The sequence below is a fragment of the Echiichthys vipera genome (assembly GCF_963691815.1).
Source record: "Echiichthys vipera genome assembly, chromosome: 9".
Lineage (NCBI taxonomy): Eukaryota > Metazoa > Chordata > Actinopteri > Perciformes > Trachinidae > Echiichthys > Echiichthys vipera.
The window spans coordinates 18006072-18031289 of record NC_139834.1 but is presented as its reverse complement, the minus strand read 5'-3'; the positions used below and the strand labels follow the sequence as shown (position 1 = coordinate 18031289).

At 40.4% G+C, this 25218-nt stretch overlaps 2 protein-coding genes across 10 annotated transcripts in view; both read left to right on the top strand.

Annotated features, from left to right (window-relative positions):
• Positions 1-11688, top strand: part of wnk3 (WNK lysine deficient protein kinase 3) — a gene marked incomplete at its 5' end in the record, with an annotated part of 29636 nt that extends 17948 nt beyond the window's left edge. For 4 of the 9 annotated variants that reach the window (XM_083919798.1, XM_083919803.1, XM_083919800.1 and 1 more), the window contains 13 exons: positions 344-485; positions 593-709; positions 807-908; positions 1001-1049; positions 1134-1286; positions 1387-3509; positions 3698-3944; positions 6024-6121; positions 6216-6556; positions 7032-7267; positions 7367-7459; positions 7543-7706; positions 8578-11688. In XM_083919798.1, coding sequence (XP_083775924.1) covers positions 344-485; positions 593-709; positions 807-908; positions 1001-1049; positions 1134-1286; positions 1387-3509; positions 3698-3944; positions 6024-6121; positions 6216-6556; positions 7032-7267; positions 7367-7459; positions 7543-7706; positions 8578-9153 — 4441 coding nt within the window. In that variant the 3' untranslated portion in view covers positions 9154-11688. Of the gene's footprint in view, positions 1-343; positions 486-592; positions 710-806; positions 909-1000; positions 1050-1133; positions 1287-1386; positions 3510-3697; positions 3945-6023; positions 6122-6215; positions 6557-7031; positions 7268-7366; positions 7460-7542; positions 7707-8577 lie in introns of those variants that run through there. The other 5 variants (XR_014593337.1, XM_083919802.1, XM_083919801.1 and 2 more) reach the window with 5 other exon arrangements.
• A 1415-nt stretch (positions 11689-13103) lies between these two features.
• Positions 13104-24862, top strand: phf8 (PHD finger protein 8). The gene is made up of 22 exons (XM_083920887.1): positions 13104-13392; positions 14124-14471; positions 14670-14755; positions 14864-14990; positions 15924-16084; positions 16192-16333; positions 16541-16727; positions 16847-17009; positions 17568-17655; positions 18062-18168; positions 18284-18375; positions 18529-18618; positions 18745-19026; positions 19128-19210; positions 19308-19477; positions 19704-19789; positions 20412-20533; positions 21972-22303; positions 22403-22498; positions 22589-22698; positions 22820-23180; positions 23273-24862. The coding sequence occupies exons 2-22, from the start codon at positions 14374-14376 to the stop codon at positions 23359-23361; spliced, it is 3072 nt and encodes a 1023-aa protein (XP_083777013.1). The 5' UTR covers positions 13104-13392; positions 14124-14373; the 3' UTR covers positions 23362-24862.
• Positions 24863-25218: the final 356 nt, after the last annotated feature.

Genomic DNA, 25218 nt, shown 5'->3' with positions numbered 1-25218 from the left:
AGGTCAATTTAGTGTTTTTGGCCTTGTGGAGAAAAGCTGATCTGTGCCGGTATCAGACTCGTACAACAGGTTGACCACTGGTGAATGCCACAAATTCTTGTATGTGCCAACAAACCTGTTAGGATTTCTTGCATGGGGCCCATGGCTTATCTGTATCGGTCTGTATTTTTGTGTTATAAAATATTCAAATGTAAGCATGTTGTTAATAAGTATATATGTATCACATATATTCATTTTCAGAGACTCACAGACAATACACTTATAGTATGTGGTCAGTGTATTGCTCTGGGACATAGCATTTACGTCATGATGTGTAACAATCCTTCTACCTTACCGCCGGCAGGTCTGTTCCAGCTAATGGAGAAGAAACTCTTCAGCTTTTGGCCAATGGGAAGTTAGAGAAACTCAAGACTCAAACTCAAAGAAGATCTTCCTGTCAGAGACCTGAGAAAGTTTCACATCAGTTTCAACTGTGCATGCTCCAGGTGAAAAAAACCCACACAAATTAACCCCATTTACTGCTGAATTCGTATGAACCAATAGAATCTGAAAAGGACAACTATATAATGTGGATTTGTCTTGTCCTCCTTAGGTGTCCGGCAGTGGGGACAATATGGTGGAATGCCAGTTGGAAACCCACACCAACAAGATGGTGACATTTAAATTTGACATTGAAGGGGATGCACCAGAGGACATAGCAGATTACATGGTAAACTGATTACATGTATAACCGTTGTCTGCATTGCTTGTAAAAAGTAATCATTCTATGTCTTAATAATTGCTGTTTGGTTGCATTTTGCTTGCAGGTGGAGGAAGACTTTGTCCTTGATGTAGAGAAGGAGAAATTTGTTGAGGAGCTTAGGGCTATAGTTAAGAAAGCTCACGAAATTCTTCAAACACATTCAGAGGTATGTCGATTTCACCATCTCTCCTCTCTTGTTTTATTTTTGTTTTTGATTAAATAATGATGAATTTTTATCTTTTTTTCTTTCTTTTTTAGACTGGATCAACTGACCAGTTGCATGTGAGCACTCCCACTAGCTCTTCAAGTGAGTTATGATTATATTATTTCTTAGTCACAAAAAAGTGGCACTACAGAATGAGAATGAGTAAAATATATTTATGATTTTCAGTGGACTCAGTGCCCCATTCCTCCCCAGTGGGACGCTGGCGCTTCTTTATCAACCAGACCATCCGCCATAGAGACTCTCTATCCAGTCAGGGAGCAGGCACACCACCACCAACAACAGAGATGAGGATACCTCAGTCTCCTGAAACAGAGAGAGGTGAGCTCTGCCCAGGTCAAATTTAATGCTGTGGCTTAATAACACGACTGACTTGGCAGCACAACATAAACTAACCATATATTCCTCTCTGTGGCTGTAGAAAGTGAAGTATCCCAGAGTCTGGAGTCCTTGACTGGAAAGGCCTCCCCCCCCTGCCCCATCCTTTCTGCCACATCTCCCCTTGTCTTCAATGTCTCAGCCCCTGCCTCTATCGCCCTCACAGCCACGGCTGCCCCGACTCCTCACACAACTGCCTCAGAGAGCATCTCTGCACCAGCCTCCACTCTTGAAGCCTCTGTTCCTGTCACTGCTTCAGGTGGTCTTGAACTGCCGGCCCTAACCTCAGCTTCTGTTGACCATATTCCCAGTGTTCCCTCATCACTAGCAATACCTGCTGCTGCTAACCTCTCCACCTTATCCACTGCTCCTGTTATGTCTCCCACAACCACCACCATCCCCCCTGATGTCTTTACTTCTCCTGGAAGCAGTGGCTGCTCCGCTGTAGGTCAAAGTATCAGGGACACAGTGACAACTGCTCCAAGGTCAGGTGTGCCTGCAGCGGACCGGTCTTCAACCTTTTTTCATCCCCCCCCTCCTGCTGCTGCAGTGACCTCTTCTGCATTAAGCCAACTTGGCATGGAGCAGCATCAGAAACCCACTCAGGTTGCCAAGCCAGCCCCACAACAACCACAACAACCAAAGCCACAGCTACAGCCGACATTACAGCAGCAGGTACCAGTAGTTCAACAGCAACTGCAGGCCATGCCGCTCGAACAACAGATACAGCAGGCAGCACCACAGCAACAACAGCAATCACAACATCAAGTGTACCAAGAACAAATTCAGCTGCAGCAGGAACGAGCACTGCAACAGTTACAACACCAGAAACTAATGCAGCAACAAATACCACTTCAACAACAGCTGACTGAGGTGCAGGTGTTGCCTAGGCCAGGTCACACAGAATTGTTACAACAATCTGTAACTCTGCAGCAGTTTCTGCCACAAATGCCCCTACAGCAGACCCAGCAACCCCTTCTTCAACAGCCACCACCGCAGTATACCCCGCAGTTGCTGCAACAGCCTCAGTTACAGCAGTTACCGCAGCAGGTTATGGCACCTCAAGCTGCTTTAGTGCCTCAACAGCAGGCCCACATTGATCACCAGCAGCAGCAACAGTTAAACCTACAACAGTCAATACACTTACAGCCGCAGCAAATGGTGCAACAACAGCAGCAACAGCAACAACAACTGTTTATGGGCGCTGTGGCTTTAAATCCAGATCAAAGCCAAATGCTGCCCCTGTCAATTAGTCAACAGTTTCTTCAACAACAGGCACAGCTAAATGTTAGCCCTGTACCGCAACAGCAGATTCCACAACAAACCCAACTCCCTGCTGTTGAGCTGACGCAAGAACATATACAGTCACAGAAACAGCTGCAGCACACTGAGCAGCAACAAGAGGTGGTTAAAACCGTGGACACACCCCAGAAGCAGCAGCAGTTTCCACTTCAGAAGCAGTCCTCTTTACAGATGTCAGAGTCAGAGGTGTCCACGGGAGAGACGAGTTTCACAGAGGACACATGCGGCTACTCAACCCCTTTTCACCCCTCCTCTGACTCCTCTCTTCCGCCTCTCCACCTGGGCAGCGCTGAAGGCCCCCTGCCCGCTCTCTCCCTCACAATGACACCATCCCCTGCTCAGCCTTCCTCTGTGGCCGAGTCAGATAGTGAAGGCCCCCCAAAAATTGAATTTGTAGACAACCGCATCAAGACTCTGGATGAAAAGCTGAGGAACTTGTTATATCAGGAGTACAGCAGCGGGGCAGCGCCAGCCGGTGGAGCCGCCTCCGGCCCTACATCAGCTGCCTCCACCTCAGCAGGAGGAGAAGAGTCATCTGAGCCACAGTCGCTTCACCACTCGTCTTTCCCCCCACCTGGCTCCTCCTCAGATACTTCCCCTCACTCCTCTTCCTCTTCTTCTTCTTCCTCTACCACCTCCCGTTCCTCCTCTACCTCCCCTGACCCAGATAGGGATGGCAGTGGAGGTAAAGCTTCCTCAGAAGTGCCAAGCCTTGCGAAGATGGACCCGGTAGAGCAACAGCCTGCCCCATCTCTCCCCTCCACCTCTGACTTGTCCACCCAGCCTACCTCTCTTCTGCCCCGCAATCAGGATGAATCTACTAGACCCGAGCGTCCACCTGTACCAGGAGAACCAACCATTCTTGTGAGTGTAAACCACAGATTCAATGTTTAGAAAATATATATTTCCATGTACTGAATTTACATTATTTTACTGTTTATATTTCAGTGTATTGCTGTCTATAATAGTTGTTATGTTAAAATAATTAAGCGTCTCCCGTTTTGAACGTGTCAAGTCGATGCGGCCACTCTTAATTGTCTTAACTGTTCTAGGCTGTACCCCCACACTCTGACACCAGTACCACTGGAGACGCATCATGGCCCTCCAATCAGCACCCAATCCCCCTCCGGCATGGACAGCAGAAGCACAATGCAGGAGGTGGATATTTTGGCCTAAACCTGACATGTCCTAGTATCAGAAATCCTGTTAGCAAGAAATCCTGGACTCGCAAATTCAAAAACTGGGCATGCAAACTGCGCCACTCCGCCAGCTTGTTCAAGAAGCCCAGAGTTCAGCAAGGTAGCGTCCTCTTAGGGAGCGAGAGAGAGAGAGAGAGAGAGAGAGAGAATGGGATGTTGGGGCATGGACTTAAATCTAATATCTAGTACTAGTTTTAACATAGTAGAATAACTTTCTTAACCACCAGGAATAAATAACTGTTTATGTTAAAGGATGCTAATATTTACAGCTAAATAATCCTGTTTTTGTATATTGTTATGTGACATTAGTCTCCATGTAATGTTAGTGTTGAATCACTACATACATTATTGTTGTGTTTTCTTTGTTTCTTTTCTGAATTTCTTTTTACTTAATTTATTTTTTTCTTGGCAATCTTTCCTTTTGCATGGGTTACTCACCCTGGGGAGAGAACAGAGGAGAGTAGAGGAGGGTGGAAGTTTGGCACAGTTTAGGAAGAGGTTGGCGTCAAAAATCTGATGCCCATCCCAGTGCAGATGAGCTCTGGAGTAAAGCCCAGCTGTGCCTGTGCCCATGACATATTCCTTCATATGACACCACCTTTTCTTGCCTCAAGTCCGCAAGCACAGCCAGCAGCAACCACCTCACCTCCACCTGCTGGCGCAGTGTAGACAGCACGACGCAACTCACATCATGACACAGATAAGATAGACGCTAAATTGAAATTATGTAATCAGTTCAGAATACTTGTGCACTTTTTCGTGTCAGCTCCTTCAGTATAGCCTTGCTTCATGAGACTCTATACTGTAGTTGTAGTAGATTTATTTATAAAGATCATTATTTAATTTTCATTATCTGAATGAAATATTCCGATTATAATGAAAGTCATAGTTTCTAGTATACGTATATTATGAATATTACCCAGGGCTTATGAGTAACTATCAGGTTTCGTTGCACATTGGTAGGCTTTTCATACAGATTTATAACACTGTTAAAGGTCCCCTATTGTTAAAGGTGACATTTCCAAGCCTTTTTTTATTATAAATCAGGTCAAGGTGCTGTATAAATACTGTATCAGTATCAAAATATCAAAACGCTCAATCCACAGAGAAATGCACACCTTATTTAGAAGCTGGGCCTTTAAATGAGCCGTTAAGACTTCTGTAAGGTTGTGGTTAGGTTAGGTAGAAAGTGCCGCTACAGTGCCGTTACAGTCATTCCCTGGCTGCAATAATGAAACAGAGACAGGGTGCAGAACACCAGATAACATTGTCCAAGCAGATCGAACTGGGACTATTTTGGGAGGAGGGCTTAAACAGACAGGCTCTTAAACCAGAGCTTTTCAGACAGAGGTTGAATACAGGTATATTCAGACAGGCAGTATAAAATAAGTAATGCTTTGTGAACATTAAAGCATGTAAACATGTTCTAGTAGAAACCCAAAATACAGGTATGAACCTGAAAATTAACATAATACGGGACCTTTAAAGTATTTCAGCCATCTTGCATGTTTTCTGTATGTTTAATATTTATAGCAGTAACTTAGATCCTTTGCTACAAGTGCACCTGCATGAGCTTGTTATGTTCTACACAAGTGACTAATAATGGATCGTTATCTGTAAGTAATACCTTCATCAGGCTGCCTATTTGTTCTTTGTCTTATATGGTCTTCAGTTATGCAGTGATTATCCATGTACACACTTTGCTATTGTACTCCCAAATATCAAACACATCGATCAATATCACTGTGGATCTGAGCACAGATCTCCAGTGTGATATTGGGCTTTGTTGTCTGGTATATGAGTGGGAATACAGTGAGAATGAGAGAGTGGATGTGTGGGTGGGTGTGGGTACACTGTTTTAAACATTCAACTGCCATTTCACAATGTGTATTTTTTATTTAATGACCTACTATAATATTGTTTTTAATGAAATAAGCATTTACCACCCCTTCCCACATGCCCATTACACTTTTCTCTTTTTAACACTGTGCCTTTGTGTTTGTGGTCCACGTCTGTTCGTGTACATCTATATGTGATTCTGTCATGTGCATTTTTCTGTTGTCTGTTGTTTTTTGGTCATTGTCATTTATGTGGTCTTTATACCCGTGTGTCTGTCTTCCTGTCTCTGGGTCAATGTATCCTCTTTTTGTTTTGTTTTTTACCCCTATCTCTTTATCAGATGGATGTTCCTGCAGTCAGGCACTTAGAGAAGAGAAGGAGGCGCCACCCCTAAATCCACCTTATTCACGCAAAGGACGATTTCACGTAGGAGCTTCAGTACTGATTTTATATTTGTCACTGTTAGTATCAGTCAGGACCTTCATTGCGGTCTGGACAAGCAGCTAAAGTCTCTCATATCCTCTGCCATCAGGTGACTCCAGTGCCCCAGTCCTCGCCTCCAAAGGCTGCGCCGCCAGGCCATGGTAGCACTCACAGAAAGGTGGGACGCTTCTCTGTAAGCCAAGCTGAAACTAAGAAAGAGGACAGGCAGACGGACAGCTCCCCGGTGTCTCCTGATTTGGAAAGGGAGAGGAGGAGGTCTCGGGCAAAGGAGGGAGAGAAAGATGAAAGTAAGAGGACCCCAGCGATGGCTCACCTGCCTCGAGGTCACGGGCACAACCACTCACCCCTGGGCAGCAGCGATGATGATGATGATGAGTGTGAGCTGGAGGATGAAGACCTCAGAAAAGAACTACACAAGCTCAGAGAGAAGTAAGTCAGTGAGATGAACTATTTTTAGGGCTGGGTATCGGTACGCGGTATCGACGGCAATGACCCTGTATGAGCTGTCATCGAATCTTGTCCAGTCAAACGATAACTGCAGTCAATCCTTTTTGTATGGTTTTCTCGCACCCAATCACCACAAGCGTTCTTCAATTTCATGCAACGTCTGATTGGCCAACAACTGCAGCAGCTACAATCCATAAAGTTTGTAGTGCGGTGAAGTTTGGCATGGTATTTGACAGAGTTTGCAGTTCATCCCTAAATAATTTTAGAGTTTACAAAGTGTTTGTCTCTCAATTTATTATATTTTCTATTTCCTGTCTCTATTTTTATGCCTATAAAACAAATTTATTCAATCTTTGAACGCTTTGTTTTGGATTTTCATTCATTTTCAGTTCACGATGTTACTAAAACTCAGAATTCCTGACCCCCTGCTCTCTGTTTTGCATCTCTTCCTCTACAGGCACATCAAAGAGGTGGTATTCCTTCAATCCCAGCAGAACAGAGAGCTGCAGGAGCTGTACAGACAGCTTCGTTCCCTCAAAGACCAAAGGCAGAGTCTGCCTGCCTCCTTATCCCGAGCCCCTCCTCTTCCAATTGGACCTCCGGTCCTCTCACCTCGTAGGCCCAGGCCAGCCAAAATTAAGCTCCGGCCCCGGCCTCACTCTCACATGGATAATAACGGAGTAACGCACTCTGGTACGCACTTTAATAAAAGACACTATTAATGATCTCTCTCACATTTTTTTCCTGTTGCTTGCGCTCTCTGTGTGACTGTTTCTTGTATTTCCCGTCTAGGGATTCAGCAGTCAAGTAGTGTCTCAGGTGGTGAACAGAGACTGCCTCTGCACTGCAACCCAGAGCACTGCACTTCACTGCATGCTAAAAGAGGTATGGGTCATCATTAATATATCAAGATGATACAGACTTTTGTGAGGATAAGTGACATGATGCATTCCCTCATTTTTTCACAGATAACAGTCCTCTAAGAAAAAGCACATTCACAGATGAACTGCACAAACTTGTTGATAATTGGACGAAGGAGACAGTGGGCACCACCCCGCCAAAGCCTTCGCTGAATCAAATCAAGCAGATTCAGCAGGTGCAGGAGTTGGGAGGCTGGAGCAAGTCGACTGAGGTAGGAATACACTTTAAAATATGCATTAACTCAAGGTCTTTTTTTGGTATTTAAGTCATATGAAATGCAATACATCACAGATACAGTTGCATAGATACAACTGTTTAGTAATCAAACAAAATCTCTTCCATAAACATGTTCATATACGGTATGTATTAAGTAAGTCCAATGTGACAAAAATCGCGAGACACAATAAATGTATTCAATTAAGAAATATAATAAATGAAAAGAATTAAATTATATATAATAGGGGTCAGTAGTACAAAACTAAATCACAATATCGGTGGGATTTTTGTAAGAAGAAATGCAATATAGACCGTTATCTATAGACCTTGGTCCTCGTTAACTTCCTGTCAGCTGATGTCATTCATATTTACTGCAACAGGAATCAATCATTTAAAATGTTTATGTTTACAACTTTGAAAAGGTCTATAGCAATGGCAAATTATGTATAATATTTAATGCATGGACTGCTGTAGTAGTGGAAGGTTCCATGGACACACCAAAATGTCTGAAAAGGTTTCAAATATTGATTTTCAGAAACTTACGTTTTGGACAAAACCAAAACATATGTGAAAGGGCTGCTGGTGTTTGTCTGCATCAGTCACACAGTATCACTATGCATCAGATTTCAGTACCATAAGGAATACATCTTTAATGCATGGTCAGAGGGATTATTGATGCTGTGGATATGGTTGTGCTTTTGTTTTGTATCTTTCTCATAAAATGTATTTGTATCAGTAAAGCTTATTAAAGCCAGACAACATTCAGTTGGGGGAGGAGTAGCAAATACTTACATTTGTCTCAAGAGCCAAAGCATTATTTTTGTGCTGTAATATTCCCTGAGTACTCATTATTATATTCCATACAGGTGGCTCCACCAGGTTGGTTTCCAGTGACACCACTGAACCCCCAGGCCCCCCCGACCCCTGCCAGCTTGCCTGTGGTAGCCCCCTCCCAATACACAGGTGGTGGAAGCCTGTCCACCTTGCACTCCCCGGGACCACAACCCCAAACGCACATGGCTCAAGTGCCACCAATGCAGCAAAGTTTACACCTCCATCAGTCTCTCCCCCTCCAACAGATGACCTATCAGCAATCCCCAGTCCGCCAGCAGATACCGCAGCCCCGGATGCAAACTCCCGTACAGTCCCAGTCACTGCCAGAGACACAACCCATTACCCAGCTGCCCCACTCAGCACCTCAAAGCCAACCGCCGCTGCCTTCCCAAATGCCCACATCTCCAGTGTCCACGGCTGCGGCTCTGCTGCCCGGCAGTGGCACCACTGCGCCCATGGATAGCACCGCTGCTACTGGGGAAACATTTTGCTCCTGTTCCTCATCCTCTACAACCTCTTCCTCCTCTTGTTCTACTGCTGCTCTACCTTCCAGTGCCAAAATTCACCCAACACCCCCCACCTCTACTCTTCCTCTGGGACAGAAATGAAACCAAGGCGAAGTGTGAGGTTGATATGAAGGTTTAAAAGATGGAAATGTTAAGTGGATCAGGATGTAAACCAGATCCATTTGGAGTGTTAGTTCTGTGTATGCATGAGGGAGTTGTGACTGCTATGAATATATGGATTCCAGTATAGTTCTGGATGAGATGGGGCGTGAACGTGAGAGATGATAGACTCCGGTATGTACAGACAGAGGGTTTATGGAACACAGACGCTGGGGTTTATGAATCATGGTATGTTTGGGTGTTGAGATGTATAAATTCTTAAATGTATGAGTGTGTGCATTTATGAGTGTGAGTGAGTGTTCATGGATTGTCCGAGTACATATCCCTTATGTCATTTTACACAAATAAACGTTCTTGTTTTTGTTTTCAAACCGACTCAGTTGGACCTGAACTCTCCCTTAGCAGAGACAACAAGGACAAAACATATTTGACAGTGTGTTTAATTTGTCAATGCTTACAGTGAAAGGACTATCAATTTTAAAAGTGCAATTAGTAATGGTCATCTACATTGATCAGCATGTATTGTATGAATTTGTCTGTAAGGCATAAAATATTTTTGTAAAAGCACATTGATGAAAAACGGACACATAGAGGATTTTCTCATGATCTTTCCATGATATTTTAAAACTGTCGGCATACAGCACAAGGCATTTTGGCAATGAAAAACTGAGACGACAGCATGTAGAGTAAAGTAATCTGGCGAGCATCATTACTACAATGCAACTTAACAACACTGATTCAGTGTTGTGCACCGGTACAGCATGTGCTTAATTTGTATTATTTTATGTTTAGCAGTTGTAAAATAGAAACAGTCTTAATATCCATGAGTGATATGATATAAATTTAGATCCATTCATGATATGCTGGTAAATTGAAATATGCCCTCTATGTTCAGTGGATACCTGGGTACACTCAGCCCAAGACTGCATGACCTCACGACTAACTTGACTTGACAGAGTGCAAACTGCTTCCACTTGATATATACTAATGAATCTGACATTTACTATTTGCAGCCTATTCTTGGGATGATTCATCAGTCATGAGTAAATTTGCTTCCGGTATGAAATGCTTTCACATTTTGATTTCAGTTTGAGCTCTGCATATCAAAGTATATCATGTGACATGCTGAGGAGGAAGATGAAAAAGAAGAAAAAAAAACTGCCAAGTTCTTATTGACTGGGGAGACCATATGGGATATTCCCATATTGCCTTTTTATAAATACTGCATTTTTGTGGGTGTGTGAGTGTATATTTCTTCTGTGTGACAAAGCTTTGTGATAGTCCTATGGTATATTGCATAAAAATTACATCCCTGTTACTTTCTTTAAAAGCAGCCTCTCAAATGTTGCTGTACCCAACTGAAAATGTTTACTCAAGAAACAACACCGTTGTCAGATCCTCATTTACCTCTTTGTCAACAAAACAAATTCTTTGTTTAAATTGGAAACTATTTAGTCTTTGACCATAGGCTGTCAGTGTGAATGCATCAGTCAGGAGCTGAACTGTGGGCCATAATTGGGCTTAATGCACACTGCAAAAGGTTTACTCAAGTCAAAAATGTCCCATTCCTCTATTTCTAAACACTTCATTTGTAGATGCAGAGATACACAGAGTAATATATCAGCAGCAGATATATTACTGTACATTTATTTGGGTTATTGATGCACTTAGCCATATACACATTTGACCATCAGTGGTCAGGTATTAATACTCTTTTTGGCATAATAAATAGCCTGTAGTCAAAGCAGAATTTCTGTTTTATTAATGATAGAGAGATTGTGTGCCACTGAAAAGATTATACCGGATTGGTTAAGACTGCTACATGTGAGTCAGAGACATTTAAAACATGAATGGTTAAGGAGGAGTAGTTTGTGCTTAAGGGTATGGTTGTTCAGAAACTTCATAATCTAGAATATAACAACGATTTTCTGTATTTGTTGCTTTTCAAGGCAACCCACATTGTCACAGAAATGTAGTTCATTATTAGTGAAGGTGAGATACTGTGCTGTTGTGTCTGATACTAACATGTTGACTGCAAGCTACAGCTTAATAATCATGATTCATGACGTGAAGCTGGCTTTGTCCTTGAAGTGTTACCAAAATGTTATCTAAAAGATAAAGATTATTTTTGTATTTTGAAATGGGGTTGTACAAATTGTAAAATTGTGTTCTCATCATCATTAATCTGAGGTTATTTGGAACTAGAAAACACTGGTTTTCAACTGTGTTGACATGGGACTCCCTTGCCTTGATATACCTCGTGACAGGTCGGGGTTGTTTAAGATTATATTGAGAGAAATTCTGGCCATTTTTGACATCTGATTTCAGTTTTGAACTATCACAACCTGTAAGATACATGCTTAGATAAGTCTTCCTGCTGGGCTGCAGGTGAGATTTAATTAATTTAAAATAAATTAGTGGGACAAAAATCTGGGGAGTCCCAAAATGGCATGACTGAGAACCATTGATAAAAGGACATTTGGGCAGAGAGAGAAACCTCGAAAAATAAAGTATGTTGCTGGTGATTTAGCCTTGTAAATTGTAACTAATTCAACTGTTGATTTTATTTATGTTTTGTAACTAATCAAAATAAATGATGTTAAACATCAAAATACAACATGGTTTGGATTTTTTACATGCCATAATTTAGCTTGACAAGCTGAGTACTACATACGAGTACCATAGCGACTTCATGGGGTGGTTTGAGGTGGCATATCAGACGTCATCAGTCAGTGTAAAGGCCCGGAAGAGTCCCTTAACATTACATTACTTTCAAAATCTAAAAGCTATGGTTTATGTATTATTATAACTATGTATTTACAGTAAGGTAAATGGGATTCATGTTAAAAAATTACATGTGCAAAAATAAAAGAGGACTAATCCTGACTTCTTTTTTTTTTAATTAAATATTCTATTAAACTGATGAAAAAGTGCAACATGAGACGCTGAATCACTTCTAATTTAATTTCAATCAGATGAATTCATTTTCTTGAAAAGGTGTAGACTTATCTACTTCAAATAAAGATTTAGCCCAATCTGTTCAATTCAATGTACAAGTTGTCAAACATTGAAAAGAAATATATACAACCATGTTGTGAAAAATCCTGGAACTAAAATGAAAGTTAAGATAATGTGAAATGAATAATACAAATTAAATTATATAATTGTATTTTATATATATTGTTTCTACAAATAAAACATGTTTGCAGGCTACTGTGTACGTTTAAATGTACTTGATTTTAGCGTTTTGGAGGATGACATTAATTTAATTTTATACTGTCCTTTATGCCATGATTTACGCAAAAAATATGTACAAAAGTTGATGCTCCTGATGTTGATTTAAAAGGTTTAGAGGATAGAGCTTGAATTGAACTTCTTCTTGTTTTGATAATGTGTATGAGTTTTCTGAATATGTGTCCAAAGCCTGCTCATGTATTCATTTTGTTTTGTTATTTATGGGACCATGTCTGTGAATCTGCGCATATCCTATTCTACATTATTGTTCATATTCATATTTATATGCTTAATTTTTTGTAGTTGTGAACATATGCACCTGAAGGCTTACTTTGTGTTGTATATATTTACGTGTCTGTAGAATCCTGTATGGGATGGGTCATGACACGAAAATAAAAATTAATTAATTTGTTATCACGTTTATAAATGGATGCATTTACTACATTGATTTATTATATTCCAACATGTTTTATTTGTAGAATATAATAAAACAAATATAGAAATATAACATCAAAAATCTTATTTTAAATATTTTATTTTCTACAAATAAAACATGATTGCAGGCTGCTGTAAAGCTATAATATCCACCTGCATGTTTCTAATGAACGGTCAGGGACGTTTGTTTCCTGAATGCAACGCCACATTTGAATCTCTGCAACTTTATTGTTCTTTCAATAACAGACAGCGACGAACAACCGTCTGACGTCCGTCTGCCTTTGAAATGGCGTTGATGTAGTTCAATACGCCGTTGTTTGTAGTTATTGTCCTCGCTTTTGGTTGCTTCAGATTTGAGTTTTCTGGTCCAGTGCAAACTTCTGGACCTGACCTCTATATTTGAGCATTACGGTGTTTGATAATGTGGTAAAAACAAATTGTTTATAAATGTATGTTGCATAATAAGGCCGCAGCTAACGTTAACGTCATCCCCGATGTTGCGTAGGGATTACAACAGCTTTTGAATGCTAGGCCTGCCGCAGCTACATTTCGGTGAGTTGCTAGCGTTGAACATCAATTAAGATATCAAACGATGCTTCTTTTGTTTGGCTTGAATCCATCAGCTGTGTTGGGTGCATGTAACGTTTCATTCAAGTTTTAAAAGCTGAATTGATGCCACCAACTGTTGTCTTGTGCAAGTTAATGCTTATGTTAGCTACATCGGCTAATGTTAGCTTGGTGACGAACGCGTCAGTGTATTCATAGCAATACAACATTCACATAGCGTGTTTACAAACATTGAGCTAACGTTTCGACCTGCTAGTTGGCTAACGTTACTGTTTACAACAAGTAGCACAAATGTTTATTCCAAAATATGAGAAGGAAATAAGATAAAGTTGCATCCAATCCAATTATGTATTTAAAGAACATGTAGTACTCTTTAAGGTTAGTGTTAGAAAATGAAATTGTGCACAACGTTTTAACACCGATTACCACGCTTTTTGCACAGATTTTCTTTTTGTATTTTACTCTTAAATTGTACATAGTTTGTATATGTGACACTATCTATTTTCATATGTGAGTGGTATTTTTTTTCTATTCATGTTTTTGACTACAGTACTTTACTTACTAAATGTTTATTTTTTTTAAATTATTGTGTGCATTGAACATGTGAAAACGTACTCGGCAATACGCACTTTACTGAGCCTGTATCTCGGGCTGCAGGACGTTAACGTTATATACTAATGCACTCTTTTTCTTCCTTTTTTGGTATATTTCAACAGGTTTCCAAGAGAATTCCTATGGACATGTCTATCGGTAACAGGAATCTGGCGAAGTTAACAGACGACAGTAACTTTACCCATACTACATCATTTATAAAGAATTTAATTTGTTAAATAGTTTCTCCCTCCTCATATAGATTTGGACAGCTTAACTTAAATAGTGGTTCCAAGCTAATCCTACACACACACACACACACACACACACACACACACACACACACACACACACACACACACTCACTCACTCAACATGGCATCGGTGCCAGTATACTGCTTGTGTCGCCTGCCATATGATGTGACACGCTTCATGATCGAGTGTGACATTTGTCAAGACTGGTTCCATGGAAGGTAGGTTACTTTCAGATGAAACACTGCTTATCATATTGTCTTTCTGCAATGTGATTCAAGTATTATGTTGTGTGATTTATGATGTGGTCATAGCTGTTGTCCCAGTTGTTGATTCCCGCTGTGGGTGTACTCTGTTTTCATCTCACCATAGTTCATTCAGCACATCCTTTGTCTGATATAAGAATGTTTTCTCTGTAGCTGTGTTGGAGTAGAAGAGGACAAAGCAGCAGAGATTGACCTGTATCACTGCCCCAACTGTCAAGTCACTCATGGGCCATCCGTCAGTAAGTAAACATTCTTTAAGTATCCCTTTCTTAAATTGCTATGGTCCTATTGGTTTATTTTTGCATAAAAATGCACCTGTTGATCTTTTTTCTCTCTCCTTTTCTCAGTGCGGAAACGCCGTGGAAGCAATAAGCAGACAGACGTTGGTGCTGCAGGAGCAAGAGAACCAAGTCGGCCTGTAAAGACGGGCAGCCCACAGTTTGTTAGGGAGCTACGGAGCCGCACATTCCCAGGGTAAGTATCCTGCAAAAGTTTGTTATTCAAATGTTTAAAGGTAAAACCATGATACAGACTAAGGTGGGATGTTAATTTGGACCTTGTTTTTCCTCTCTGACAGATATCTGACCCCCGTTAACCGATCATTGTCGTTAACAGACAAGCAGGCAGTCCCAGCTCAGAATCAGAATGCCTTTTATTGTCACTATACACAGTACAATGAGATTAAAAGCAGTGCAGACATGTTTATATGTATAAAAAATAAGATATAAAATTGAATAAATAGTGCAAAAGACAAAACAAAAGGTGCAGAGTTCTGTGGCGCTGTATATATATATTAAAATAATAAATAGGATTCCTATCTACAGTATATTGCATACATTGAAAAACAAATTGCACCGTAGGTGGATAGAGGGAAGTCCAGAAGAACGGGGGTTAGGCTATGAAGTCAGTGCATGTGTGAGTCCAGGGTGGTTATGGCTTTGAGAAAGAAACTGTTCTTGAGTCTGAAACCTCGGACATACTTTTCGCATTCGGTGAACAGTTACGCTCCTGTACCGGCTGCACAGCTGCTTTTCTGTAAATGCTTACGAGTCCGCACGCCGGTACATGTCCTCTGCTGTTCATGGATGTATGTCCATACCTTTCTCCACACCAGTTACCGGCACGGTTGTCAGCTGTTTGTTTGACCCACACAGACACACAACTAAAATAAACAATTTGCTAGTGTTTAAGCTCTTCGAGAAGCTATTCCAACAGAAATGTAGTTGCATGTTTTGCCCCCATGGGTTGTATTTACTTTAAAAAAGATATATTTTTTTAATTGATAACCTACCATCCACCATGAAGATGTCTTCCTGTTCCATATTGTTAAGCATTGTCTTTTGAATATATTCTCTCTGTGATCACAATCAAAACTTGTGCATATGTCTGTTTGTGTTTCTATGACAGTGCGGATGAAGTTTTGCTAAAGCCGTCTGGGGCCCAGCTCACAGTCGAATTTCTGGAAGAGCATTCGTTCAGTGTTCCTGTCATGGTGCTGAGGCGGGATGGCTTAGGCATGACCCTACCTCCAGCATCATTCGGTGTCAACGACGTAGAGCACTACATCGGTAAAGTTTTTAGTAGTGAATTTAATTACATAGATCTCTCCTGATTTATGTTAATAAAGACAATGAAATGTGTTTTCTCAAACTTGTTCATTTTGTTCTAATTGCAGGTCCTGACAAACAGATTGATGTGATTGATGTGTCTCGCCAGTGTGACATGAAGATGCGGTTGGGAGACTTTGTTGAATACTACAACAGCCCCAACAGAGACAGAGTGCTCAATGTCATCAGCCTAGAGTTCTCTGAGACCAGGTACAAAAAAGATATTCACTTTTGCAGATTAAGATTCATCATTATGATGCAGTGTCTTGTTACTTGAATTTGATGTTAATTCTCTAACAAATTCAGCTCATCTAAAACAGACATGAAAGATAATTTTGTTTAAGTTAAGTTGTGTTGTTATGGGTTGGGGTTGAAAAGATATTTTGAGACTAAAGATACATGTTGGACTTGCTTTAGGCTCTCAAACTTGGTGGAGACTCCGAAGATTGTGAGGAAACTGTCATGGGTGGAAAACCTCTGGCCTGAAGAGTCTGTGTTTGAACGCCCTAACGTGCAGAAATACTGCCTAATGGGAGTGAAGGACAGCTACACAGACTTCCACATTGACTTTGGAGGCACCTCAGTATGGTACCATGTCCTGAGGGTGAGAAGGAAAAATAATTCCAATCATTTTAAGGAAGTTAAAAACAGTTTTTTTGTTGTTGTTTTTTTTTTTAATTAATTGGTAAATATTTTTAAGAGCTTGTCTCTATGTCTATTCAGGGTGAGAAAATCTTCTACCTAATTTCCCCCACCGCAGCCAACTTGGCCCTTTTTGAGCGGTGGAGTTCTTCATCCAACCAGAATGAGATGTTCTTTGGAGACCAAGTTGATATGTGTTACAAGTGCTCAGTCAAACAAGGAAACACCTTGTTCATACCAACAGGTGAGCTGTAATGCTTCTGTTTGTAATGTTAAGCTCCTTTCACACAGGTGCTGCAATCCTGAACTCATCTAGACATTGCCCAGAGGAGCTGTATGTGAGAACTTAAATGTTATTTAGCCAAGACATTAAATGCACTTTCTGCACAGTTCGTGCAATGTGAATTAGGTAGGTTGGTTGGCCTGTTGATGACGTTTATCATACAGCTAGCTCAAAACCGGAAGAGTATAAACATGCAAAAGCACGACAATATCTTACTGCCGGTTAGGGCTCACGCAGAAATCAGCAGACAGATTAAAGGAATGCCAAGTGACCGGGTTGTTAATGGCCAAATTACAAACCGTCTACATGACTGCAGTGTTTAATGTGCATCTACGATGCGCTGTAAACAAAACAAAACACTTCAGCGTATTCTTTGCGTCATGTCCTCCCTCCCGCATGTTCTATCCAGGCGCCTCCCCACACCTTAACCAAACAGATTCTCTAGACTTTGTCTTGTGATAGTCAAACAAGCCGGGAATCAAATCGTTTTTACAATCTTGTCATTCATTTGTCTTCTAGGGTGGATACATGCTGTGCTGACTCCAGTGGACTGCCTGGCCTTTGGAGGAAACTTCTTACATAGTCTCAATATTGACATGCAGCTGCGGTTAGTTTCCATGTCCATGTAACCTTATTGTAGCCTTTTTTGAATAAAATGTTATTTTAATGTTATTGACATTTAAAAAACCCTTGAAAGTCTATAAAAGCAAAACCTAAGAGTTTTTGGGGTTGTAAATTAGCCTGAAACTTAATTGTAGTTGCTAATTGTTTCACTGTTGTTACATAATAAAACTAGAAAATTAACCAGGAAAAATAACACTTGTCAGTTCCTTGCTGCGTTGGAGGAAAACTTACTTACTTAAGGAACTTCCCCTGTTTTTACTGTAGTGCCTCACTTCTATTTCCTAACATTGTTGCTATCCATTTCTGGTCACATCTCTAGAGAGGTAATCTGCAAGTTTGTGACAAAAAACGCTAATTTCTGACTTTCCTGTACGGTCTTATCATTTCAGGGCATATGAAATAGAGAAGCGATTAAGCACAGCAGACTTGTTCAGTTTTCCCAACTTTGAGACTGTGTGCTGGTATGTTGGAAAGCATCTTCTTGATACCTTCAGAGGTGAGGGAGTTCAAAGAATTTCATAATTATATTCTTGTCATTCCAACTACTTGAGTGGCTTGTGTTAACTGTTTGTCATTTTTTATTAATAACCCTGTGCAATAATATATCGCAGGTTTGAGAGAAAACCGCAGACATCCTGCCACTTACTTGGTTCATGGAGCTAAGGCCTTGAACAATGCCTTCCGCACCTGGACCCGTAAAGAGGTAGGCACAATCTTATCTTTACCTTTTTGTATAACTTTCCTCCTCCTCTTCCCTCTTTGCTTTAAGTACTCTCCATTGACTTTTCAAATGTCAAATTAGATGTAACTGATGAATGTGGTATGAGATGATTGACAGTTGTCTCCCTACACTCAGGCTTTAGCAGATCATGAAGTGGAGATTCCAGATAACATCAATACTCCGACACTAGTGAAGGACCTGGCCAAGGAGATTCGTCTTGTTGAGGTAAATAGTAGAATCACTGAAAGTTTGTGGATGTTTTGAGCTTTGTTTAAATATTTTAAATTTGTATATAGAAAGTAAGTTAGTTTTTTTGTTTTACTAAGTACACGGTACTCTCTTTTTTGATAGGACATCTTCCAGCAAAACATTGGCCGGACTGGACCTCAGTTTCCTGGTTCGCCACTCTCTAAAGCTCCTCTGACCACCTCTCAGAATTCAGGGCGCCCCCCTGGAAAAAAGAAAGGACCCAAGTCCAAGGAGGTAATGGGGGGTCTTGGACCCCCAGTAACCAAGAAGAAGAGTCAGAAGGGGCTACTTAAAGCAGAAGCAGGAGAACTTGACCTCATTGAGATCCACACCAAACATACACTCAAAAAATTTCAACCTGGCAAGTCCAAAAACAAGAACAAGGTACAGTGTTTGCAGACATTCATGATGGCAATGGGAATGCTTATCCATCATTTCTTGTGTCTAAATGTTTCATCCTCCTATTAATTCTTATGTCTTTCCAGCTGGAGCTGCCTTTAGAGGAGTTTGAAGGAAAGCTAAAAAAAAGCAAACTGAAACTTGTGCTGACCAATGGAAAGATCCAAGGGTAAGCTTTGCAGCCATTTTGTATGTTCCTATTACTTTTGTGAGCTTATAGTCCTACTAAAGGTTTTGGTTGTTACCTGCTGATCATCTGGTTTTAGTAAGAAGCACGGTAGCAGTAATGGTGCAGGAAGGGCAGGGAAGTTTAAACATCTTGCCATGGAGGGATCCAGCCTGTCTGACTTGGAGTCTGAGGATGAGCTACAGATTGACGAGACCCCTCCTCCACGACGCAAACCTGCAGGACCTAGCAAGAAGAAGAAACTAAGTGGTGATAATTTGACTTTAACCGAGAGTATTATGAATGCTTAAATTAATGTTGTAGCTCTTGTGTGGACATGCATGTATTTCCATTTGTTTACCTGCCAGTGGTGTCGGAGAGATCAGCATTATGTAAATGCTTAGACTGTTGGCTAATTTAAAATCTAATATAGTTTAGTAGTATGGTTTCCAAACCACCTTGCTGCTTTAACCTAACTGTTAAAATGCTCCTTCAGGTCTTCCAAGGAAGCTGCCCAGAGCCAAACCCTGCTCTGACCCCAATCGCATCAGGGAGCCAGGAGAGGTAGACTTTGACATTGAGGTGAGATTATCATGGATACACCGATCTGAATTTCAGTAGACATCTTTAAGCTGTGGTAGCCAGTGTTCGTCAATAAATAAGTCAGTCTCAAAAATGTAAAAAAAGAGCATACACCTATAAAAGATTCCATCATTGTGACGATACTATGGTTTTGAGTTTAGTTTTGTTATGCTTTTCCTACCACACCTACCAGGTTCTTCTTACAATGTTACGCCTCAGTAATAAACACTGTTCTCAGTTTGATCAGGCTGGTTCACAGCATATCACGATCTACAGGCTTGTCACACAATATGAACAACCGTTAACTGATGAGATCGCCAGTTTACTTATGTATTTTGGAAGAGCAAGCCTATTGAACAGTAATTAATGTTTTTTTCTGAACTGCTTACCCATTGAAGTTGCAGCATATTTTTTTCATTGGGTCAACATAGGCTTGCACTGCCTAATTAAGTCAGTGTTTAACAGTAAAAGTGTAACAGGAATCAACGGAATACACTTTTCTCCCCCTACACTTATTTCCGGTTTGTTTATTGTGACGTGTGTCATGCATTATCCACCAGAACTTAATTATTACAGCACTAGTTCAGTAGTAACTATAGCATGTTTGTGTATGTGGCTTCAGGAGGATTACACCACAGATGAAGAGGCTCTAGCTTCCCACGGGGTGAAGGGTGGTGCGGGGGGCATTCTGGACTTATTGAAGGCCAGCAAGCAAGTGGCAGGCTTGGACTCTGCAACACTCAGGTTAGATCTCCTTGATGACAAGTGATTATTTTACATATTCAATACTCAAATTCAGAAAACATCTGTGATGCCATTTTGTTATACACTAGAGATCAAAATTAGAGAACAAATATTTAATACTCGATTTATTTCTGAAATACTGTTTTTTTTTTATTGTTCAGAATTTGATAGAGTATCTGCTGTGACTATACCACTGCTGTACTAGCAAGTATTCTTAAATAACCAAAGCACTTCAACAAAAACCTTTATTTTGTGAAAGAAAAAAAACAGTGGGCAATATTAGAAAACAGTAACCACTGTGTCAGAAGAAGATTTATAAGTTAAGATTTAAAATAATTCCCCCCGGGGATTATTAAAGTATTTCTGATTCTGATTCAAACATTGTTTTCTTAGAGCTTTAAGATTAAAAAATGAACAGGAAGTGTAGAGGCCCTTGTTTTGAATGAATTCAGCACATCCGTGCCCACATGACATCACTAGTTTGGGAAACAGTTACAGTGGAGGTATTGCATGTTGCCGAAGGATCCCAAAAACATTTGCATTCACCCTTCCATGTAGCTGTGAAAGAGACCCAGCTCCTGCAGCATAAAACATCCCGCAAACCATGACAATACATTGCTAAAGTTCAATTTATTTAGGTCTGATGGGAAACATTATGTGCAGCGTTTCACTGGGGAAAGACTGAACCCAAAGTGGTTAAAGAAGTTACATTTAGAGGACAAAGTGTCAAAGTCCAGATCTAAACCCCATAGAGAATCTCTTCTCTAAATCCTTGGCAACAAAGTAATGACGAATAAACGCACTACAGTTAACGAACTGTGGAAGAGACTGAAGAAGAATGGACCAAGATCAAACCAGAGCAGTGAGAGAAACTAGTGATGTCCTGTGGGCTCAGATGTGCTGAAGTCATTCAAAGCAAAGGCCTCTACACTTCCTATTCATTTTTTTAATTATAGAGCCCTGACAAAACATTGTTTAAATCTTCACTCCTGACACAGTGGTTACTGTTCTCTAATTTTGCTCACTGTTTTTTTTTTTTCTCACAAAATAAAGGTTTAAATTGCCTTGGTTATTTTAGAAAAACATGCTAATACAGCAGTGGTAAAGCCACAGCAGATTCTATCAAATTCTGAACAATAAAAAAGAACTATTTCCGAATAAATCAAATATTAATAATTTGTTTTCTAATTTTGAGCTCCAGTGTACATTTATTTTAAAAGGTACATTTAATTAGAGTTTCATAATGTTTAAAGCACACTTCCTGAGCTTTGGAGACCAATGACTTGAGGAATAGTTCTCTTCCTGTGTTGTTGTAAGAATCCAATAACCGTTGAAATTTGCATTGTTCACATTTTTGCGACAGCTCTGACACTATGCTATGTTTAGAAGGTTATTTTTGAGATAATGAGTGATGAGCTCAACTCTGTCCTTCTCTCAGTGAGGAAGCCCCAGCCTCTCCCAGTACTTGTGATGCCATACAGGGTATGTTGTCCATGGCCAACCCCCCTTCCTCGTCCTCATCTTCCTCCTCTTCATCTCCCCTGTCCATTTCTGGAGGCCTGACAGAGGGATTAGGGGTGGTCAAGGAAAAGGGTGGCAGGGCTGTTTGGGTGACTGGAGGGGTCAAAAAGACAAAAAGTCCTGAGAAGAAACCTGTCATCCAGCGGCCTGGGAAACGGCCAATAAAACGGCCAGCCCGTCACCTTAGTGACGAGGACAGTCCAGATGAGCAAGAGACCCTGGGAACCTGTTTTAAAGATTCAGACTATGGTGAGCAACACTCAGTGACTTACAGCTGCTGATGTACAAATCAATGCTAGTCAAAGCAATAAAGCTTTTATTGATCGTAATCGCATTTGAATTTTTAAGTTTACCCGTCCTTGGAGTCTGATGAGGAGGACCATGCTAACAAGGCTAAGATGAAGCGGAAGAAAAACTGGGATGACACACCTTGGAGCCCAAAAGGTACCTGTCTTAAACATAGCTGCAAGACCAATCAGAATTTATTTTAGCTCTCTCATGGTTGTTCTCTTAATAATGTATTTAAATTTATAGCCAGGGTGATGCCCACCCTTCCCAAACAGGATCGACCAGCCAGGGAAGGAGCAAGAGTCGCATCTGTAGAAACTGGACTTGCAGCAGCTGCTGCCAAGCTGGCACAACAAGTGAGTTTGGAAACAAAGCTTATTTGTCTTTGAAGTATGTGCCTAGTGACTAAGGTGGAGCAAAAGCATACTTCAAATAGTGAAAATGACTCTTGTTTCTTTGTTTTTGATCATGAACCAGGAGCAGCAAAAGCCTGTCAAAAGGAAGTACACCAAAAAACCACGTCCTCCTGCTCCTGTAGCCCCTCCTCCCCCTGTTCAGACTGAGCCAGCCCCACCCTCACCACCACCTGCTCCAGAGTCTGCACCAGACTTCAGCCCAGACAGGAGGATGGATTACTACTCTGCTAGTCTGTTGGACCATGAATATACAGCAGGGCCAGGTCCTTTTGGCCCTGGAGGCCCTAGAGGCAGCGGAGCCATGGCCCCTGGTGTGTTCCTCACTTCACGCCGACCTTCACTTTCTCCACAGAACAGCAGCTCTCACTCTGGTGCGTCCCCTGCAAGTTTAGCCAGCCAAGGCACAACAGGAGTTGGACAAGGTACGCATAAACGTAAAGCACTGACAAGCATGATTTCATATCTTTGTGACGGAATATTTCCTCATGTATTTTCCTCTTTCACTTTAATTTAGGAAAACGTCCAAAGAAAGGACTTGCAACGGCAAAACAGAGACTTGGAAAAATTCTGAAAATTCACCGTAATGGCAAACTCCTCTTGTGAAAGATGTTGGAAATGTGGTTGAAGACTTTAAAGTGGGAATGAAGAAAAGGGCTTTTGTGAAATTAGATCTGAAGGAAATAGAGATAGTGATCTATATTTTGTACTCTAGATAATTTAGTTTACTGTTTTCACCTGTTATTGAACCTCACCATATCTTGTCATACACCAATTACTCTGCCCAGCAAATTAGAAGCCTGTTTTGGCCTTCCATTTATCCATCTGCATGACGGTATTTTCAGAGGCACATCTGTGACTTAAAACAACTGGTAACTCTTAATGATCACATACCATTTGACATTGCCAATGGGAAATTGTGACACGTTATAAAATGACAGGTGGAACGATGGTTTGACAAAACTAAATGGTTTATTTTATTTAGACAGTTTTAAGTGGTTCTACTTATGCAAATACATTTACAGTCCATCAGACATTTTAAAAAGGGAAAGACTTTGTTTTTGTCAGGTTAAATGTGATGTTTTTATAGCTCTCACACACAGACACACAGTCATGCAGTTGTAGCCTTGCATTTAGTTTTCACCTCATAAAACACACACTTCTGTGCTATTATGATTCCAGGATACCAACAATAAACAGTCTTGCAAAAACTTCAGTGTATGCATATAGTCAGCACCCAGAATGCCACATACATTCATTCCTTACGAGGAATTCATCACTGATGAAACCATATAACTGACATTATGTACAAGGCACTCAATTAATGCCAAGAGTAACATCGTACAGTTCTATTTATTCTGATCATATTTATATGACATTATGTTTTGTGTCCATCAGTCTGTTTTTAACATGGTTTGTTTTTACCACCTCATCTTCTTGGTCCTTACTTTAAGTATTTCCAACCACGTAATACCTGTGCAAAAATGGTATCCATTGCCTTTAGATTATTATTATTTGTTTTTTTACAGTTTATGTTGTCATTGTAAATATTTGTAATATTTGTAATTTATATAGCTACATTGGAAAAGCAGAACAATATTAGATGAAGAGAGAAGTTTCCTGACAGTTATCATAATTTGTGCCCCAACTTTTGGCTGCATTCTCCAGCCAGATCTAGAGACGTGCTTTCTTTCCACAGAATGTACTAGTTATAAAAGTGTTGGCAGAAGTGTAGATTTAACTGTGTGAAAACATTGTGATGGTGCAGGACAGGAATTGATATGTAAATATATGTTGTAATTTAAGTTCTTTTATAGTTCAAGTTTGAAATCTTTCATAACATAACTTGTACATGAGACATTGCTGTATTTGGAAAATATCTGATATAGTTCATTTTTTTTATATTTGTACGCAGTAAATGTCATGCTTAGTTTGTCATGTTGTCTTGTCAGTGTAATAGTGGTAATGTTCTGAAAAAAATGCCCTTGTTTAATTTCATCCATTAAGTTTTATATCAATTATTGTTGCTATTCACTCTTGAGTTGGTGTGTATTGTGTGTTATAAACATGATGTGTTGAAATATGACCTAAAACAGATAAAATATACTTTGGGCAAAATTTCTCTTTTTCATTTAATTCATTTTAGGACTACCAAGTCACCAAAAGAGGGATTTTTGGGCCAAATGAATTGTTTTTCCGTTTCCTATGCTTCAATGTACTCCCTTTTTATTGCAGTCACTCAAGTGGGATTTAGGTAATTATTGGAATATATTGGAAAGTCATTAATATAAAAGTAATATGGTGCTGTATCAACATTTTTTTCATAGTACAATTGAATGTTAAGTCCCGTTATATCTTTTATAACTTTCGCAGTAACTAGAGTTTCTTTGAAGTAACAAAATGTTCACAACTTAACATTCCCGTTACTCAATTTAAAATACAACTTTTCCTGTCCTAATAGGG

Coding starts and splice junctions, on each gene's coding strand:
- phf8 (XM_083920887.1), top strand. CDS start 14,374: ATGGCATCGGTGCCAGTATACTGCTTGTGTCGCCTGCCATATGATGTG. Junction 17,010..17,567: donor CACCTTGTTCATACCAACAG/GTGAGCTGTAAT, acceptor TTTGTCTTCTAG/GGTGGATACATGCTGTGCTG. Junction 19,790..20,411: donor AGGTAGACTTTGACATTGAG/GTGAGATTATCA, acceptor ATGTGGCTTCAG/GAGGATTACACCACAGATGA.